This window comes from Lutra lutra, chromosome 16, assembly GCF_902655055.1.
Source record: "Lutra lutra chromosome 16, mLutLut1.2, whole genome shotgun sequence".
NCBI lineage: Eukaryota > Metazoa > Chordata > Mammalia > Carnivora > Mustelidae > Lutra > Lutra lutra.
The window spans coordinates 1,705,765-1,726,754 of record NC_062293.1 but is presented as its reverse complement, the minus strand read 5'-3'; the positions used below and the strand labels follow the sequence as shown (position 1 = coordinate 1,726,754).

General features: G+C 60.3%; 1 protein-coding gene across 1 annotated transcript in view; it reads left to right on the top strand.

The window, feature by feature from the left end:
* RPTOR (regulatory associated protein of MTOR complex 1) overlaps positions 1 to 20,990 on the top strand; it is a 315,386-nt gene that overhangs the window by 264,353 nt on the left and 30,043 nt on the right. The window contains 7 exon segments of the mRNA XM_047708089.1: positions 528 to 645; positions 1,550 to 1,690; positions 1,943 to 2,101; positions 10,721 to 10,839; positions 16,904 to 17,007; positions 17,457 to 17,640; positions 19,077 to 19,187. Coding sequence (XP_047564045.1) covers positions 528 to 645; positions 1,550 to 1,690; positions 1,943 to 2,101; positions 10,721 to 10,839; positions 16,904 to 17,007; positions 17,457 to 17,640; positions 19,077 to 19,187 — 936 coding nt within the window.

Sequence of the window (20,990 nt, the reverse complement as noted above, 5' to 3'; positions counted from 1 at the left end):
GCCCCAGGCGGTCATGCAACAGGTCTGCTGCGTTCCTCTCCTCGGGCAGCCAGGCCTGGGTCATGTAGAACTTTCTTGCCTTTTAGGGACTGGAAACTAATTTATCTTTCCAAGTTTTGCATTGAACGAAAGGAGCGTGCCCTGGCTTGTCGGCCGGGCTCCGCTTTAATGCGCCCGGAGTTCAGACGGCTCACCAGCGGCAGGGCTTGATCAGCCCGGGTCTCAGATTGATCCACCACCCCCCGGAGGCTGTCATTCACGCCTCTGTCCCCCGAGGGGCCCCATTCACACCTGTGCCACTCAGGGCTTGTCCGGAGGCTCCTGCTCCCTCTGGACACCCCCGCGTGCCTCCGTGCCTCCCGGGAAGGGCCTGTCCCTGTTGCCAACACTGAGTGCAGAGCTTGTCTTAACCTTTCTTTTTCCTACAGTGACCCGAGCGCTTGGCGTGAACTCTCGACCTCATTGCTTCTCCGCAGTCCTCTCCAGCCGCCGTAAGTGTGTGTTATTGTCCTTGTCCCTCTCGGCAGGAGCTGGTGGTGGCCCTGAGTCATCTTGTCGTTCAGTACGAAAGCAATTTCTGCACGGTGGCCTTGCAGTTCATGGAGGAGGAGAAGAACTACCCCCTGCCTTCTCCGGCGACCGCAGGTACACAGCGCCGTGGCGCGGGGAGCCAGCCGGGCCCCCGGGTGAGGACCACAGCTGCCCTGCCTTGCACCCGGGCCTGAGCTCACTGCCCACTCCACGTGGCCCCTGTGACTCCTGTCCTGCCAGGCACTTAGCAGAATAGAAGGGGGGCCACACGGACCCTCTGACTCTTTTCCTTCCTTTTCATCGTTTTTGGAAACAACATCCCCAGAGATGTTGAAGGAGAGCAGAACAGTGCCGCGGGCACTCTCAGAAACGCACGTCAGCTCTTCCTGCGATGAGCTGTTGTCGGTTTCCTGTTCATGAGTCACGTTAGCCAGCAGCTTGTCTCTTGTTTGTCCTTTTTGCGGGATTTCTATTTCTTTGTGTTGGGCTGCCCCCTCCCCCAGAACGCAGCCTTCTCCGCAGGAAGGAGGGCTCGTGACCAATAACAAAAGCCTTACTGCTTTCAGAACATCAGGGAGGGGAAATGAAAATGAACTTGCTTAGTGGAAACAGCTGGCGTGCCGGAGGAGGGCACCGGGCGGCAGAGGGGAGGGCCTGCGGCACTGACCCCGCCGCCACTGCTCTGCTGTTGTCTGTAGGCCAGGGGCCCGCAGCCAAGCTGCAGAGTGCCTGGCGCTGCCCTCGGGGCGGCCCCGGTCGCCAGGCCTGCTCTGAAAGGTCTGTGATAACGGCGTCCCCGCACAACAGCCAGCGTGGGCTCTGTCTGCTCGCACACCTCCCCCTCAACCCCCGCCCGGCGCGCCCATGTCCGGCTTTGTCCGGCCGGCTGAGCGGTGAGCCTGCTGGCGCCGTTCACACTGGCCCCGGGGGAGCTCCCGTCACCTGCTGTGGTGGCCTCCCCGCTAACAGGGTGTGCTGCCCCCAGAGCCCACCATTAACTCTTTCTTCTCTCTCCCAGAGGGTGGGAGTCTGACCCCAGTGCGGGACAGCCCGTGCACCCCCAGACTCCGCTCCGTGAGTTCCTATGGAAACATTCGAGCCGTCACCACCGCCAGGAGCTTGAACAAATCTTTGCAGAACCTGAGCTTGACAGAGGAATGTGAGACGCTGGGAATTGGGTCCTTGGGTTGGGACAGTCGTGGGTCGGATTCTCCAGAACTTTAGGGACACCTGCCCAGGACACAAAGGCCCTGCCCCTTTCTCTGCCCTGAGGGCATGTCCCGCTGTCCCACCTGCTGGCCCCAAGGTCTCACTGTGGCACAGGCGCCGCTGCAGAGGAGAGGTGGGGGGGGAGGCACATGTCTGGTCCCAGGCACCTGTGCTGACGGCCCCCACCATGCTGTCTGGCCAGCGGGCAGCTCGGTGGCGTTCTCCCCCGGAAACCTCAGCACGAGCAGCAGCGCCAGCAGCACTCTGGGCAGCCCCGAGAGCGAGGAGTACATCCTGTCCTTCGAGACCATCGACAAGATGCGCCGCGTCAGTTCCTATTCCGCGCTCAACTCCCTCATTGGTGAGTGCCGCGGCCGGGCCCCCCTTCCCCACCTCGCTGGCCCCCGGGGCTCACAGGGCGCGGGACTCAGGGTAGTCCTGGTGGGAGAGCAGGCGTCAGCTGGGACGCGGGGGCTGCGGGCAGCTGCGAGTGTCCGCCGCTTTCACTGAGATGGGATCTACAGGCCGTTCTGGGTGTGTGGGGGGAGGCTTCCAGAAGCTTCCGTCTGCCACAGCCCAGTGGCTGGCCATGCAGTGACTCTGCCCCAGGAGACACCCTATCTGTCGCACCCAGGGCAGAGCAGCGGCCGCCACACCTAAGGGCAGAGAAACACTCTACATGTAAAAATGCAGGGATGCTCACGGGACATTCTCCATGTGTGTTTCGTTCCTGACTTAAGAAATCACACATGAAGCCAAATCCCCAGAGCTTGGCCACGGTGTCCGTGCTCTTTCACTGTCCGGTGACCCCCAAGCATGGTGCCCCTCCCAGGGCTCAGACTTCGTGGAAACCTGTCCTGCGGCTCGCATCCCGCAGGGCGGCTCCGTCCTGCTGCTCTCTCTGAGCCAAGCGCCCTTCGCCTGCTGCCCTAGCCCCCTCGTCCGCCAAGGTTGACTCGCCCGTCCTGTCGGCAGAGGGCTGACCGGAGCCCGTCCGTCTAACCCCCACAGGATTGTTCCAGCCGTTTCTACCTAGGTTAGCTGCAGTGCCTTACGTGGTTTTAAGATGCCCATTTCAGCCAAATGTTCTTGCTCCAGGGCGCTGTGCTGAGTGCTCTCCGGACCTTGTCCCCTCTGCCGTCCCCCGTACTCCTGTTGCCGTTTGCGTACTTCTGCTCCTTGTTTGCAACTAATCCCGCAAGACATTGGTTTGTTTCCCAGTGTCTCCCAGTCCCAACTTCTGCTTTGTCCATTACCTCATTAGATCTCTACGTTTTGTTCCAATAACTGTTTCGTTACTCCCTTCCCTTTTCTTCGGCTTTCCTTCACTGTGCATTTTCATTTCTGGAGCTGAGAACGCAAATAGCTCACACACTGGGGCTTTCTTCTGCGTTCCGACACCAGCACTCACATCTGTGGTTTCCCGGTCGGCCCCTCGTCCATCCTTGTATCGTTTCTAAGTCGTCGGCTTACTTCCGGGGTGAGCCCCGAGCCCTAGCGCTGACACTGTCCACACCATGTGGCGACGGCGGTATTTCTGACTTTCGGCCCTGAGCTGGAGGGGTCAAGGCTGCTGTCCCTGCGTGAGCCACACCAGTCTGGCACCCCGCTGCAACAGGGCTCAGGACGTCTACTATAGTCCCTGCAGGTTGGGTCCATGTGGCATCCCCTCGGGGCCTGGACAGGCGGTAGGTTTCAGACGTGGCCACCGTGCCCCCGGGGTGGCAGGAACCGGAAAGGGATCTTTGCTCACCAAACACACCGACCCATGACCAAGAACGTGGCTCAAAACCGACTTGAGTTGCCCATCTAAACTGAGAAATGACATCGCAGACTCACGTGTTTGGTTGTTTGCTAAAATATCTCGGGTGCCAGAAGACATAGGGCTGGCCCTTGGCCCGAACGCAGTTCTGCTGACTCACCAGTAAAACGCATTCTGAGTGTCCGGTGCAGGGTGTTTGTTTTGAACTAGAATTGACACTGTGTATGGTGGCCAAGTTCCAGGCTGGTCCCACAGGAGTCTTAAAACCCAGGTCGGTGTGACTCTGAATTAGTATTTCTGTGTTTGTATCTACAACGAGGAAGCATGAAGTCCCGGGGCAAACTCGGGGACACAGAAGTGCGCCGCGCTGTGGCTGCGACCCACCAGCCAGGTGAGCTCGGCCACTGTAGCACTCCATTCCCGCCCGCCCCTCCCCCAGAGTCAGGGCGACCCCCGCCCCCACCCTCGCCAGAGCCGGGTTGGCAGACAGTCTCTGCAGGAGGCCAGAGAACGTGCGTTTTCAGTCTCGCAGGCGGCCTGCAAACACGTGAATCTGGCCGAGTTCCACTCAGCCTTCACTTACGGACTTAAACGTAAATTTCCTGAAACAGTCACGGGTCATGAAACATTATTTCCTTTTTACTTTTGTCCCCAACCACTTTAAAGAGTACAAAAACCATTCTTCCTTCGCAAGCCATCCGAGAACAAGCAGCCGGGCCGGGACTTGCCCGCGTGCAGGACGCCCCCTTCCTGCCCCTGCAGGGCCCGGCAACGTCCCCTGCTGCTCCTTCTCGGGACAGGGAGGCCCGTTGGCTCATCCAGCAGCGCTCCCAGTGCGGCCAGCGTGCGGGCTTCCGGGCCACACCGCCGTGGGAGAAGTCAGCGCAAAAACGCCCCTGACTTTGAAGCCAGTCACCACACTGGGCGGCTCCACCCCTGCCCCACCTCCGCTGCGGGGGCACGGTGGACCCAGGTCCTCGGCCCAGAGCCAGGTGTTGTCCATGACTCCCCTCTGTCCCTCGGCCCTGCATCTGGCCTCGCCCCCCCAGGCCAGCATCCCCCGGCGCTGGCCCCCAGGGGCTTCTCCTGATCAGCCTCCCTGTCGCCTTCATCGGGGCCTCGTCCTGGCTGTGTCCTGCCACGTGACATGTGTCCCCGTGCCTTGTGGCCCTGCCGTCCAGTACCGCCTGTGTCCGCGGCTGTGAGCCCGTTCCGCGGCCTCTGCCCACACACGCTGGCCGCCAGGAGAAGAAACTGCCGAAACGGTCACGGAACTCGCAGAAACAGCGTCTGTCCCGCGTCAGATGGAACCGACGTGAGAAAGAGTCAAGTCACCTGTCATCAAGGGACCTCTGAGAGCTTTCGTCGAAAGGTTCCTGTTGTCTGTGGCACATCCCCGTCTCCGGGGCCTTTGACCGCATGTGCCGGCGGAGGCGACAGCAGGTTTGGGCCGCGTCACAGGGCAGGTACAGGGTCCTGTCTGGGACGCAGCGCTGCTCCCTTGATGAGGGACACCCTCCTGTTCTGGGTGCTGGTGGGGAAGCGCTTCTCGGTGGCTGTAAGGACGGAGAATGTCGTTGGAGGCCACGTCAGGCTGGAGAGCACGGCGGCACAGGGGAGAGGCAGGGACCGTCCTCTCCAGGCTGCACCGCGGGGCCCCTCCCGCCTCTACCCTGCCTGCTGTCTTCCTCCAGGGAGCCGGCGGCCCCTGCCTCCTCACTCACAAGTTCTGACTCCCCGAGAAAGCCGAGCGTTGTCTGTGTGTCAGTCAGAATTCTGAGCTAGGCCGGAGCTGACGGAGCCACTTCGAGCACATCCCCTGAGCCAGTGCTCCCGTCCACGCATGCCTACGACGTGGCCCGTCCACCACACGCCTACGACGTGGCCCCACCGAGTCCCGTGGCTCACAGCTCTCGCCTGCTCGAAGACAGATTTTTCCTTCATTTCAGCCAGAGGACGGCCGTCTCTCTAGCCTCTCACTGGATGTTGCAAAAGAGGTTTTCAAAACCATGGCAACCTAGGGACGTCCATTATTCCCACCTTCTCCAGAAACGCCAGCCCCTCCAGGTCCCCTCGCAGCCCCCTCCTTGCTCTGTTGCCATGGGCACTCCTGGTGGTCTCGCCTGCTGTGCCGCGTGTCCAGGAATGAATTCGGGCCCGGGCTTCCCTTGACCCCGCCTGGACCCCTGCGGCACCTGAAGCCTGCCGCCCCGACATCGTGGAGCTGTGCCGGGGCCTGGTCTCCGCAGCCCCTCGCCTCTGGAACCCACGCACCTGACTCCCCAGCCGTCTGGCCTGACTCCCACGTGGGCCCCCATCGGTCCTCCCCGTCTCTGGGTTCCCCTACCCCAGGGCCGGTCTCAGCACGCTGCATGCCAGGACCCCCCTGAGATCCTGCCCGCGTGTCTACCGACTGCCAGGCTTGTCTGATGGCAGCCTCGCACAGAAGCCTCTGTGAACACCGCACTTGCCGTCAGCTCCCGACTCAAGGCCTTGCGCCTGCAAACAGCCGCACCTTCACCATCACCGCCCACACCCCGTGCCGCCACCGCTGCCCTCCGCCCTCAGGCTGGATGGTGGTCCCTGAGCGAGGCATGGACAGCTTCTCTGACTCACCGCACGGCCTCTCCAAACCAGCAGCACCTGGTCCTCCCTGCTGGTGACATTCTGCATTCCTGCGGGGGTAGGGCGAGGTGGTTCCCTGACCCCCCCATGACCGGAACTCCCCATCTTTATCACTCAGTGTTGGTGAAGCTGCCGCTTCCTGCCCCGTGTGCCCCTCCCACCCCGAGTCTCACCCCGTCGGTGTGCCCAGAGGGGGGAGTGGGAGGAGTGCAGAGAGATAGCCCCTGACATCAGGGGTCCCCATGATGCACCCCACCCGCCCCGCCCCATCAGTCCCCTTGCTCCACGCCCTGGGTCCTGGGGGCAGGGACGGTCACTCTGCTTCTTCGCGGGAGCAGCCTGCAGGGGCGAGGGGGTCATTTTTGTTCTGGGGACTCGGGAGCGGACCACGGTGGCCGTGAGTGCCTCACCCCAAAAGCACCAGCTAGCGTAGTCAGAGACCTGGCCAAGGGGGGGCAATCACTCCTTCGCCAAGTTTTGTGATGGTTGATACCACCTGAAGTGTCCTCCCCTGTGACAAAGCCCAGCCACAGGTGGGCAGGGAAGGGAGGGCTGGGAATCGCGCTCTCGCCTGCCTGGAGCCTGTCCCCACCCGGCTGTTCACCCAGAGCTGGGCCCAAGTTCCTGCTCAGAACCGGGGGGTCACGGGCACTGCCCGTACCACTGGAGGAGGAGGCCTGGCAAGCAGAGCTGACTTCCCACTGGGGCCCCTGGGGATCCCGCTCGTCCTGAGGCCGCTTGTCCCTGTTGCATCGTGACTGGCCAGGAAGGAGCATCTCCTCCCTCACTCTCCTCATCTCCCCGCGACCTTGAGAAGTCCTACCAGGAGGACTTCATGAGCCCCCAACAGCCCTGGGGGCCCCATAGCCACGAGCTCCGAGCACGAAAAGCAGAGGGGCGGGGGGGAGTGCGCGGCCCCATCCATCAGGAGCAGGGGGAGCGGTCGTCTCCAGAGGAGCCACACAATCCCGGGGGAGGCTTTACAGCCCATTAGTTTGATGTCTCACAGCCGGCGGGGAATGGCGGTGGAGGGAGGACAGCGTCATTTCCCAACGCCACATCCGTTATGTTTTTATGGCCACAGCCCTTGATTAAAGGCCATTATTATGTGTGTCTCATAGGGGCCCTGAGGACCATGGCGGACAGGATTATGCACACAGGGTGACTACCCAGTCTAGGCGGAACTCCGGCCTTGGGGTCTCAGGCCAGAACTGCTCACGCCTTCCGTGGGCAGAGGGAGGAAGGCCCTGAAGGGGGTCTGTCACCAGGGGCAGCCGGGCAACGGGGACGGCCAAGGGCGGTGTCCCCAGGCCTCGGACGCCAGTTGCTGGACAGGGCACAGGCTCTCTGCATTAGCGTTGGGGACCCCTGAGACCCGGAGCGAGCGGCAACTCCCGCTTCTCGGTTCTCCGCGCAGCTCGGCCAGCCCGGGGGACTTGGAAGTCCAGAGCTGGCCACAGAGCTCCGAGGAAATTTTCTTACATCTTATGCTGTTTGGAAAGCGGTGGCCGTTGCTCTGAAAAATAAATGAAAAGCCATTAGTTACGATCTTTTATTACTTTCAGTCTAGACATGGAAATAGGTTCTCTGCGCTCATGAGGAAGGAGTTGATGAGTGGCAGACACAGGCGTCCTGTCAGAGCATTTAGCAGCCCAGAAGGCTCCCCTCGGGCATCGCACGCCCCCTCTCCCGGGCTCCAGCCTCTGCCGGCTCCTTCGCAACCTGGTGTCGGGTGGGCGGCAGCTTTGAGAGCAGGAGGGCGAGGCCGCGAGCGCAGCGGCGGACCGGGGCAGTGACACGCGCAGACCGCTTGTCTGCGCCAGTTTCCCGCTTTCACCACCAAATACTTACACCGTTCGTTGTGGCCAAGACCCTGGCGAAAATTAGAGCCTTTTCCTTCTCTGTTGAATCACAGCTGTTCAATCAAGGCCAAAATCTTCTGCAAGGAAGGCCACAACCGTGATAAAAAAAAAAATCAACGTTCTGTGACGTGACGGGTGGGAACAGCCACCATGTCCCCTGGTTCCTCGGTGCAGGACGTGCCTCCCCTTTGCTGGTGCTGGTCTTGTGCTGCCACAGCCCCGTGCGCTGTCCTCGCGCTCACGCCAGAGGCACCGCTGAGCCAGGGTCCGCCTGGTTGGGTGTCCGCTCTTCCACAGGCACACGCGCAACGAGGCTCCTTAGCACCACGTCCCCATCCTCCCTCCCCCCGGGGGTTGTGACAGTATGGCGGGGTCTGTCATCTAGAGCACACCCCCGTGCTGCCCTCTGTCCCGTGATGGCTGCACTTCAGGGAAGCTGAGCCCAAAACGTATGGAGGGGGTAGACTGCACGCAGCGGCTGTGGTAAGTCTGAGGACCCTTCCCAAGAGCCTCCAGGTCAGTGGTGGTGACGAGGCCCCCTTGCCCCCCACGAGGGTGGTTCTCCTTTCCCTTCTGAGCGCCCTGACCCCGCAAAAGTGACTGCCCAGTCCCTGCAGGTCGTGACCCCGCAGCCCTCGCGCAGGTGACGTGGGAGCCGCGTCTTCGCGGACATGGTGCTTCTGTGGTGCAGGGCGCAGGTCCTGCTGGCGGGTGCTCCGCCACGACGCGAAAGTGGACTTTAGGAAATGCTCCCAGGGTCTCTGGGCTGATGTTGCCAAACAGCTTCTTCAGACTTTGGTCGTAGATCCGGACGGTTGTCCTACAGCCGTGGGGTCAGGGTCGAAGGTGTTGGCCTGTGCCCGTCTCAGAATAAAGCGTGTGGTGAGATGGGACGTGCTGCCGCGTGGGGCGCGCACCCTGACACAGCCTTCCCTCCAAGCGCGGGTGCGCTCAGCTGACACCTCCCCAGCCGGAGTCCAGATTCATGCGGAGCCCTGGTCCCTCGAGGGGCCCCTGTCCCACCCCCTGGGCCATGAGGCCCGTGTGAGCCACCATCTGCATGCCGGCACCGGAGCAGAACGCTGACAGCAGCACCCGATGTCTCGCCGCCTCCCCTCCTGGCCGCGCAGCCGTGCCTTTCTGCACGGTCGCCCTGAGACACCTCGAGAGAGACGGGCTGCCCCGCCCCACTCCACAGCAGCAGGTGTGCGGCTGTGCGGGCGCAGCCCTGCCCTTCGTCCAGTCTGCCTCTGATTGGAATGCTCCAGTGCGACCTGCTCCGCGTGCAGGGCCGCGTCCATCGGAGACGTTCCGTGGTCCAACAGCACTCGCGATGCTTGAGGTCCTTCTGCGCTGGTGCTCGGACTGGCCAGGAGGCTGACCTGCGGTCTCAGCAGATCCAAATAATGCTTATTGCATCGTTTTCTGTGGCCAAACACGCAGTTGTCCATGAACTGTCCAGCTTCCCCAGATAAAAAGGCTGCAGTTACACACTGCTGTCTCCTGCTCATCACGCCATCCATGGGAGCAGGACCCTGCCTGTGTCTGGCCCCCAGGCTCCCCCCAGCAGTGCGCAAGGGTGCGGCATCCACACTGCGCTTCCCGGTCCCAGCTGTGGCTCACGTGGCCTCTCCCAGGGCTGCCGTTCTCCTTCCTTGCCTGCACTGACCCCATTCCACGACCCCCCCCCAGAGGCCTGCACCCAGCCCCACCTGCTCTGTCCCCTGGGTCTCTGAGCTGCCCCCCTGTTCTCTCTGACTTGCACACCCAGGTCATAGTTGTGCCGCTTCTCCAAACGCTCCATGCATTCCCATCACCTCCGTGACAGTCCGTTGTTGGCTCTGCTCACTTCCCTTCAGAAAGGTCTTTGCAGGAGAGCAGTCCTGCTTCCCCTCAAAGCCCCCCACATGCCACTTCCATAAAGCCGTCCTGGCTCCTTGCCTCCTGGCCCCACTCCTGACAGAAGGAGTCACTTTTCCCAGAGCCACCACAGTGGCCATGCTATAGACATGGTGTCAGCCCGAACCTCAGATGGGGGCATTTGAATCCTTCATCCTTTGGACACTGGGCCTCATTGTCCCTCTGTGACACCCAGGATAGTGCCAGCAGCTGCGATTGTGAGACTTAAATAGGGCTGAGTGGACCCCCGGGTAAGGCTCTCAGTGACATTTGTTCCTTCATGTCTGGGATGCACCCTGTCCAGGCTTACGTCCTATCTCATCTGCTGTGGTGTCCGGCTTTGCAGACGGGACGTTGTGTAGCCTGGTGGGGACCTGGAGGGCTGGGGTCACGTCACGCATACCCTTTGCGATTTCCTGGAACTCAGGACAGTACTACGTGTGGTCACAGCCCAGAACACACCCTGAATGCAAGAAAGGTGTACACAGGACTCCTGTCCAATACTCATGGCTCCTGGGAGCTTGGGCATAAAATCGAGTGGTCTTTGGAAGCGAGATGGCACTGTCCAGTCAGCCAGGGCTTCAAGGAAGGCAAGCCTTTTCTAACTCACTTTTTCCTCTGGGAAGAGCCAGTCTCAGAAGATGAAGTCATCAAGCCTGTTTTACCAGCTGGGATCCCTGAATTTCTGGGCCCCTGACCAGAAAACAAAAACAAGCCTCCCCTAGCCCCAGCTCTTTAAAGTGTCTGTCCCCAGCTGCAGCCAGGTCTCCAGAAGATGGCCAAGTACACGGGCAGCTACCTATTACTGAAACACCCCGTTTCTCTTTCCTAGGTGTTTCCTTCAACAGTGTTTACACTCAGATTTGGAGAGTCTTATTGCATCTGGCTGCAGATCCCTATCCAGATGTTTCCGACTTGGCCATGAAGGTGCTCAACAGCATCGCCTACAAGGTACGTGTGACGGCGTTCCCGGTGAAGCCCACAAATCTGTGTCTCAGTGACGGATATGCACGCAGGGAGCACTGGGCACCGTCAGGTCTACACTGTGGTTTAGACACCCGACAAGCGCTTCACAGCATACCCCGGTCTCTGTTTATGGGTAGCTTCAGTTGGGGCGCCATCCTGTGGTGTTGGGGTGCCAGGACGTTAGGTAAGGGCTGCTGTTAGCCTCGTGATCCTCTCGGGGTCTGTGTGGTCTGTAGTGATGCCTCCTTCGTTCCCAATACCCGTGATTTGTGGTTCCTCCCACTCATAACTGTTCTGGCTAAAGAAAACCTTGAAGAACCAGCTTTTGGTTTCATTACTACTTTGTTGCTTTATATGTCCGATTTTATCAATAGCTCAATTTGTCTTCATTACCTCCTTCCTTTTGTTTAGTCCGAGTGTAACTTGCTCTTCTGATTCCAGTCTCTTCAGATGGAAGCTGTGGTCATTACCTTTGCCTGAAACTGTGTGACACACAGCCGCCTCGAGACCTTCTTTTCTCTCTGAGGCCTAGGACAGCCTCCTGGCTATGGCCAGCACAGCCGTGACCCGCGTGTTCATCAGCGGCTCCGGTCATTCTCCCCCCACTCTTGGTTATCCTGGTCATGATGAAACCATATTCAGCTTATGTAACTGTACTTTTCAGTGGCTTTTATGCAGTTAACCTTACTAAAAATCAACCTGAATTATTTAAAAATACGATTTGAGTGCCTAATTTTAAAATTTAACTACTATAAATTCATCGCAGTAGACCTGATGTCGGGATGTCAAATACATTCCTCTTAGGAATCTCTCTCTAGTACGTGAAGCCCAGAAACCATGTCTCCATGTCTTTTTGGATTATGTGTCAAGTGTGGAGCCATAAGCCAGAGACTCCCCTCACTCCGCTTCGCGGTAATTAAACGCCGTGTATATAATTGCTCCTGCCAGGCAAAGCCATGCCAGCCAGTTACAGCGACCAGAAACAGAGCCGTTCATACCTTCAGAGCGGCACTCACGAATAGATACTTGAAAGGGGCAGGTGGCTTTCTGCCTGCTGTGCTGATGGAGACAGACACACACTTCCCAGTGCACTCGGCTGGCACGCCCAAGGGCATGCCCAGGTGGAGGGACAGAGATCAGGGTGGGCCTCCTCCAGAGTCCATGCTTCCCAGAGCCTTGCCCGGGGACGGCACAGCCTGTGTGTGAGAGCGTCTTGGTGTACGTCCGTGGGTGTGTCTGCGTGTGTTCACTTTTAAGGGCAAACACGGCTACTGAAGGATTTGGAAGCATAAACATGAAGGAAACATTTTCTTGTCCTCAGTTTAATTACAGAAAATGTCTTACGTTCTACTCTAGTAACCAACGAGGAGATTACATTTTGGTTTACAGAGAAATGGACCTATTTTTGATATTCAACTCTGAAGGCAAATTTTTGTTCATCAGAGTCAAACTGCCTCATTACTCTGGAATACCCCGTAGGATTCTGTATTCAAATATAGAAATTGCTTCCAGCTTGGGAACCCACACAGCTCAAGAGCTGTGGCCTAATTTCAAGTATTTATATCCCCTTTCCACACAGGCTTGGGGTTTACATTTTGCCTGTAGTTTTTTTTTATTATGGAAAATTTCAAACCATGTGCAAGTACAAAGGAGAGCAAGATGACCCCTGGGAACTGTGTCGCCCTAGCCACCTCCCCCGCGCCGCTCCCGCCATCTGTAGTTTGGGGAAAACTCTGAGAAGGAAATCTCGAGCTGCCACCATTCAAATGTCAGGGTCACACATAATAATAAAAGCTACTTTTAATATTTATAAGAAAATGGATCAGCACATAAACTCACCTAAAAATGGTCTGCCCACGACTCCACACCCAAGGAACGAGAGTGCGATCGCCGTGCCTGCTGTGGGACACGCGCAGCTGCGTGTGACGGAGATCAGAGGTCAGCGTGCGCCGTTCAAGGCTGAATGCCTTTCTTAGAGACTGAAGGCCTAAGCGACAAGAAACACGAAGAAGGTTGGGGTCGTCCCCAGAACAGCACCTTCTAAAGTGCCACGGAAACTGCTATTGAAACCCCACTCTCCGTCAGCGTTAGCTTCTCACGTTTCTCATAGAAGCGCGTCAGGGTGCAGGGACTCCCTCCTCCTCCGAGTTAGCGGCCTCCACCAGCACCTGGGGAGCCCACTGTGCTCGTCCCAAATCTGATTTCACCCAGCGAGTTTGCACGTAGCCTCACGGCCAGCGACACGCAGGGCACCTGTCGCAGGCACCTCTCCATCCATCCTCCCGCGGGATCTGTGATACTCGGGTAAACATCCTGACTTCTTTCCGCATGAGTCAGACGGACTTCGGCTCCCGGAGGTGGAAGTTCCGGGTCGGCCTCTCCCCCAGAATGATCTGTCTGCTGCCTGAAGGCCGCCAGCTCCCCAGCTCCTCCCTGGAAGGCCCTCAGCTGCCCCAGCCCCACGATTCAGAGGCACAGTGCTGGCTGCGCCTGTCCCAGGCCGCCGCCCCATGCACCCCCTGGTCTCCCGCTGCCTCCACCAGGAGGAGGGACCCTGAGAACTGTCAGGCCCGTGCGAGTCCCGGGAACCGCAGGCCAATCTGGCCGATCTGCCCGCAAACCGACCGTGCCAAGAGGCATCTGCGCACATAATTCGCACCTTCTCGTGCACCCGTCCGTCCCCACCTCCCTACAGACCCAGGGGTGACGGCGTCTTCTCTCAGACTAGCTTAGCTTGCGGAAGTAGGTCTGTCCCTGAGAGTCACTGGCCGGCGGGCCCTGCCAGGCCTGGTGCAGGAACAGCCCCAGGAGAGCTGGTTCCCTCAGGGACTTGTGTTTCACAGAGATGCTGCCCTGGGCCTTCTGTGTGTCCTGCACATGGACTCATGGCCACCAGGTACTGGGCGGCCCTCTAGGCCCATGGGGCCCGTTCTCGGTCCCTCAGCCTAAAGCCCATCACTTCACTTCCCCCAGCTCGTCCGTGGAGCGGGGCTTGTTGTAGGTCCTGCAGGATAGTAGACGCGGTAGTCCTGCGAGCCAGAGCGTGTCTCCTTCTTCTCTGTCTTCCTTACTCTGTGCACATGCAGCAGGTCCTGGAAAGGGGCCGCTGAGACTCTCTGGCCTCGACCTTGCCGGCTTCTCTTCTTGGGGGCCACGGACTGAGGCTTTCCGGTGCCCATCAATGACCGTGGGCCAGTGTCTCCTGCTGGTCACCATTGCTGGTGCCCGGAGCACTCCCTAGGACTCAGCCTTCCGGATGGAGACTTACGTTCTTTCTTTTTATTTTTTTTAAGATTTTATTTATTTATTTGACAGACAGACATCACAAGTAGGCAGAGAGGCAGGCAGAGAGAGAGGAGGAAGCAGGCTCCCCGCTGAGCAGAGAGCCCGATGCGGGGCTCGACCCTAGGCCCCTGAGATCATGACCTGAGCCGAAGGCAGAGGCTTAACCCACTGAGCCACCCAGGCGCCCCGACTTACGTTCTATATCTAGGAGCTGCAGCTGACAGAAAAATTACTTATGGGTGAATAGACTTGGCTTTTATAGGTGTCTTGTCAGTGAGCAAGCGGCCAGCGGGCTGGAGGGAAGCCCCAGATTCCCTCCAGATAACCCTCATGAGAAGCACTTTCTCCCACATGAGCCCAGGTCCTGGCTAGGACGTCCACTGCACAGTCCCGCAGGTGCCACACTCCCCCAGAAAAGAGCAGCCGGAAGCCCGAACCTGACTCTGTCTGGCCGCTGGGAAGTCGTCTGTCCAAGGTCATCTACGCGGCTTCTGGGCCTCTTTCTCCGTGCTGGGTCAGACTCTGTGTACCCTTGTGAGGTGACGCGTTCCAGTGGAAGAACCAGAGAGTAAGGGGACCTGGAGGCGAGCCTGCCGCAGCCCCAGGCCCCTGCTCCAGACGCCCCGATCGCTGCACAGGGCAGAGAGCAGAGACGGGCTCATGTATCTGCATACGCTGCCGCGTGTGTCCCTGTGAACATTTCGGTGTTGGCCCCAGGCCCAGAGAACACATCTGACCTGGAATTCACTTGTATCAAAGTAACAGTTGTGGACCTACGAGAGCTTGACCTATAGCCATGACCACCCCTCCCTGCGGCCTTGCTCGTCGGGACTCCGCCTGTCAGGGAGGGCACACCAGCCCTCCAGTGGCTTCAGGGCCGCATCCTGGAGCAGAGAGTAACGGGCCTTCACCGCGAGAAGGATGAGCAAAGGTAGAGACTGTGTGGGGCTGACGGGCTCACGGCGGGCCTGGTCCTCCGTTCAGAGCCTGAAAGTGCCACTGCCCTCCTGCTGACCTTCTCTGGCCGTGTGCTGTCTGTGTGAAGCGACGGCTGGGACCAGTGCAGGAAGGAGCCACTCCAGACAGCTACTGCGGCTCCCCAGCTCGCCACCCTGCCTCACCCCATGCCCGTGTCCCCAGATCAGGTCTGCACACAGGCGGGTCCCCTCGCACTCATCCCTGCAGGCCTATCAAGGCCAAATCAAAGTGTATCCAGATCAGAACCTAGAAAAAAGGCTAAAAAAAAGCTTCCTCGAAGCCTGACGCTCTGTGATCGCTAGTGTGAAGGCTGTCAGCAGGCCTACCGCTCAGGATTTCTAACACGGACACGGAAGGAGAGCCGTGCGGCTGCCGTGGGTGTGGATGGTGTGGACATGGGGCTGTGGACACCCTGTCCGGGATGTCCTGGCAGAGGGACCAGGACCAGTTAGTCCGCGAGGCCTCCTGAGGGGGTGGCAGGCTGGCAGCAGGCCCAGGAGAGGCAGGTGGGAAGGTCTCAGGGGTCGCAGGGAAGGTAGGGGGCTCTGCTAAGGTCTGCATCTCAGCACAGAGGCTTTCTGTCCCCCTTGCCACTGCTGGAACTCCAGGGAGACACGTGGGAGTTGACAGTTTCTTGGGTTCTTCACCTGTTTTGGTTACTTGGAGATGGCTTGGCTCCTGGGTTTTGGGGGAAGGGAGCTGGCCAGGTAATTTAAGTACGAAGCAAAAGCAAGTTCACAATGTAACTTTTGTAATTCAAAAAAGCTTTTTTCACGATTTTTAAAGGTTGATTATGGTTCAGTTTTCTTGCTATTCTTCCGAGTGGTGGATTATCAGGGCGACACTGGTGTCCTGTAAATGAACAGTCTTACAGTTGTTTTGTTTTCTGCCGTTTTTGTCTGTTGGCTGAACGTAGGAGGTACAGCATCCCAACTGCTGTGGGAGGGGCCGGGGCACACGAGGGTCCCCAAGTAGGGTGGCCCTACATCATCACCCACAAAGGTCGAGGTTCTGCTTGGCCCGGCAGTGGCGGCCAACTTTGTTACCCCGTCTGGCACTGACTGCACTCGGAAAGCCCCGATGGCCGCCTCAGCCACCACCTGTCCCGAGTGTCACCTGGGTGGCCACAGCTGTCCTTGGAGCCCTCTCAGCTGGGGTGTCCGGAGCCAGCAGGCCCCCTGCCCAGCCAGCCCTGCACGCCCAGCAGAGCGTCCGGGAAAGGACGCCGTCAGGCGAGCGGTCAGCACCCTCGTTCGCTGCGCTTCCTGGTCACGTGTTCCTCCAGCACACGTCTGGTTGCCCGATCCACGCAAACCTGAACGACTTCCCGGAGCGCTGGTCTCAGGCTGGCTCAGCTCCTTCTCTGCAGGGAGATGTCACACGTTGCACATGTCGTGGAGGAGGTTTCCAGAGCCTGCTACCTCATCTCCGTCCACGACGTGCTGTGTCTCGGGACACGATGTGAGCCCCTGCAGGGGAAGGCGGAAAGCAAACCCTGGGGTGCAGTGTTCTCAGCCATCCCAGGGCGGGGTCCCAGCGCCCCGACTCGCCGTTGACCCTGGCGTGGTCTCGTGGCTGCAGCTCCAGGAGGGCCAGCCCTTGGGCCTCCTGGTTCTAGAAGAGCGGACAAGCACAGTTTCACCTGCAGGGCCCTCCTGCCGCAAGCACCACCTCCCCGGCCAAGGGGCCCCTTCTCCAGTCATGAGGCCGTGACCCCACAGCCACCCACGGCCTCGGAGGCTGCCGGCAGCTGACGTCCACGCCACTTGTCCCTTTGCTCTTGCAGGCCACAGCGAACGCCCGGCCGCAGCGGGTCCTGACCACGTCCTCACTCACCCAGTCGGCCCCTGCCAGCCCCACCAACAAGGGCATCCACATCCACCAGGCGGGGTAGGTGGCCTGTGTCCCTCCCGTGGGCCCCTGGCTAGAAGCCCTCACTGCCTTCCTCTGACCTGAGCCTGACATCTGCTGCCCCGCAGAAGTTCAGAAGCGAGGGTCTCCACCCAGCCGGTCGGCCCTCCGCAGGCAGTGTCCAGAGGCAGGAAGCCGTGAGCACACGTGGGCCGTTGTACCTGCCTGGGCCCCGGCTGGTTTGCTTAGGGGGTGCAGCTTGCCTGGGGCTCCCCCAGCTTTCTGGAGAGGTGACTCTGAGAACCTGCAGGCAGGGCCTGGAAGGGTCACTGGCAGCTGGGGTCTGGAGGCATGGGGACGTGCCGGGCGAGTGAGGACATGTTGGGCTCCTGATCCCAGGTCTGTTGGCAGCGTCTAGGTGGGCGGTGTGCGGACAAGGTATTTCACGTTTGGGTAAAACGCAGCGTTTCCTCTTCCCCCAACGGCAGGGGCTCCCCACCGACATCCAGCGCCAGCAGCTCCAGTCTGACCAACGACGTGACCAAGCAGCCAGTTGGCCGAGACCTGCCCGCGGGCCGCCCCGGTGGCCCAGGCGCTGCAGGGGTGCAGTACACGCCACACTCCCAGCAGTTTCCCCGCACACGGAAGATGTTTGACAAGGGCCCAGACCAGGTACCCTCAGACCGTCCCCTGGCGCTCCTCGGGAGTGTGGGGGCCACACACCACGCCCCTCGCTGTGAGCCCAGGCTCTGGAGCCCACGACACAGGGGCCGCCACCCCCTCTGCCGCCAGTGGAAGCTCTCGGTTTGCACCAGCATCACAACTGTCACGGTGTCCTTTCTCCTGTGGCCTTTTGTAGTGGGCTCCCCGTCCCGGCACCTTCCGTGCAGCCGGAGCGCTCTTGGAGCTCATTTGCTTTCTCCCTTCGTGGATGAGTAGCCTTGTCCTCCACGGGCCGGGGCAGCTGCCCCACAGAAGTAGCTGTTCTGAGCAGGGCGCTGACTTCTCCGTAAGCGTCCGTTGTGCCGCGTAAGGGGCCGCGGCCTCTGCCTCTCAGCTGGGATTTCAGAGATCTCGGGAGCGGGAGGAGTTGGTGTCCCCGTGTGCCTGGGCACCGTGATCACAGGAGCTGGGCCTTGGCTCTCATCCACGGTCTGCCGCTTACCGACAAGGACACACCGAGGGAGTCGGGCTGCTGTGGACGCCACGTCAGCCGTGGGTCGCAACTCCTGTGACCCACAGTTTTAACAGGAAACTCCCAGCAGCCTGCAGGGAGACCAGAGCAAAGGCACACGTGCCCCCAGACCCACACCCACCCTGGTGTTCAAGGCCTCCTACTGGTCTCTGTGGGGCAGATGTGGCCATGAGCCCCCGTGGGAGCTTCATCCTCCTGGCTAGACCCTGACACGGGTTAGCCAGACAGGAGCGGCAGGGCTCAGGGGGCGCTCACTGTCCTTGGGGCCACGCACCCAGGGGCTAGGCCCGGCAGAGCTTCCCGCAGCTGTCGGGATAAGACCCTCTCACCGCGTCCCAGCTGGGGGACTTGGCCCCAGGCAAGTCTCCCCTGGATAATGGGGCCCCTGTCTGAGGAACGCCTTCAGTGCGGCCGCCCCTGCCTCCGTAGACCCTGCCGTGGGAAACAAACGTGTCGCGCCACAAAGCAGCAGCACCAAAGCAGTGTAGGTCTCGCCGCTTGTGTGACCCTCCGGTGCCGGAGCCGCTTGGCACAGCAGGGGGCCAGATCGCTGGCAGCCGCTGCCCTGCCAGACCGCAGAGGCCGCAAGGCCTTGCTGACCTCACAGCGCCTGGCCTGTGCATCTGATTTAAGAGTGACAGCCTCTGCACCCCAAGCCGCCGTGGCTGGCCCTGGGGGATGGTCCCTGAGTGCAGACTCCATGGCCCTCCCTAACGGGGGCTCCCCGGAACCCTGGCCACACACTCGGTCCCCTGCCACCAGGATGCAGACGTGAGGCCAGCAGAGAAACATTCTCGGCGCCCAGACTGCTGCCTTTGCCTCCTTTCCAGTCCTCTCAGGCGCACAAAGAGGTGTGTAGAGTGTGTGACCAGTGTCTCTGTTTTCTCTCCTCCCCCCACAAACGCCCATGAAGACCACCGACGACGCAGACGACGCCGCGGGGCACAGGAGCCTCGTCTCGGCCACGGTGCAGACCGGCTTCTGCGACTGGAGCGCCCGGTACTTCGCCCAGCCTGTCATGAAGGTAGCGTGTGTCACGACATACACACCCACTCTGGGTGCGGAGTTGGCCTGCCATCCGCGTCTCGTGCAGGCACTGGGGTCAGGCAGACCCTTGCCCTCGGCTCCCGTCTTGCCCTCCTTCCTTCCCCCAGAGCCCCGGCCCCCGGCCTCTGCAGTCGGAGCCCTCTGCTCCGAGCCGATGGCGGACCTGCCAGGCCTGCGCACTGTCCCAGCTGGCCACCCGCCTGGCTCCCGCTGGCCCAGCCGCTGACCCTCGGGGGCTCCCGTCCCATCACATTCACGGCTGCTGAAGGGCTGCCCCAGACTGCCGTCACGAGGCTGATGTGAGCAGTCAGAACAGCAAAGGAACGGACTCCTTCTTCTGCCCTGTCTTCTGAGAGAGACCAGGCCGGCTTGCCCTCCCTGAGCTGCCTGCACAAGTGCGTCACGCTGCCCTGCTCGGCAAGGCCGCCAGGCCGTCTAAGGCCTCCTGGTGAGGACGGCCCGAGGCTTGGGCTCTGACCCGTCCGCCAGGGCCGGTTCTGGTGCCTCATTCTACCGCCTCCCTGACCAGAGACGCGTCCCGTCACCGCAGATTCGAGCCGCGCATCCAGGGGCTGGCGTGGGGCTGGCCACGCTTTGTCCTGCTGTCTCTGCCCCAGAGTGCTGTGGGGGCTTGTGACAAGCTTTCCGGAAGCCCGCTCTTAGAGAGCTCCGTCTTCCTCATGAAGAACGCTGAAAACTGCAGTTTCGTCTTCATCGTGTGACAAGCTACACGTCTGAGCAAGCTCCTCGAGGAGGGCTTGGGCCCCGCGTGGCAGCTTCCGTCCCGTTCCCTCGTTCCCCATGACGATGCTGATTTTTGTCAGTAGAAGCACGAGACGGTCATTGTGGGGACCTGAGGCAGACAACGGAGTTGTAGTTCACTGAGCCCCTTAGCTGACAAGGGGAGCTCTCCCCTCCGTCTCCTGAGCCCGACTCCCGGAGGCGGTCAGCAGGAAGCGTCGGGAGCCGCGAGCAGCTGCTGCCTTCCGCGTGGCGACTCGCTTGCCGCAGTGACCGACTCCGGGAGCGGATCCGGGTCGTGGAGCACCTGTGTGCTGTTTACCGTAGCGGGAACGACCCACCCAAAGGCCCAGTTGGGGACGAGGGCTTAGCCACGACGGACTGTTGGATACGATGTTTCTTGTTATTAAAAAGTTAAGGTTGGAAATTAGTATCTTAAGGAAATGCTTGTGCTAAAACTGGCAGGAAGGGGGAAAAAATAGGACATAAATCGGCCAAGGGTGGTCCTCGTGGGAACCACAGCACACGGGACACACACCAAGGCAGCTGGCCCAGCCCGATGGAGGGTCTCGGGTGATGTGTCAGCCCGGCCCTGAGCCTGTTGATCTTTCTCTGTCGGTCCCACTAAGCGCCAAGTACCAGCACAGTCAGGACGAAGTACGAAAGCGGCAAACACGAGGCAGCCAAGGCCATGCTGACCTCCCGGACTTTCGGCACGCTGCCTGCTACCACCGGGTAGGCCCCCAGGCTGCCACCCGGGCCCTCGCCGAGGAAGGAACAAGTGAGCAAATGCCGGAGTTTGCACCCCGATGCGGGGGCCCTGCTGCTGTGGGCCGCGAGCCGATCTCAGAGCTCTGCTGCCGTCTGCTTTCGGGGAAATGGGGTTTTGCTCAGTGTCCACAGAAGCTCATCTCCCTGACACAGTCTCCTGCGAGCGAGGCCAAGTGGTGGGGGCCTGGGGTCGGGGGTGGGGGACTGCTCGGCCTCTCACTGAAGTGGCATCGCCTGTAAGTTATGGGGGTTCCTTGCCGTGGCGATG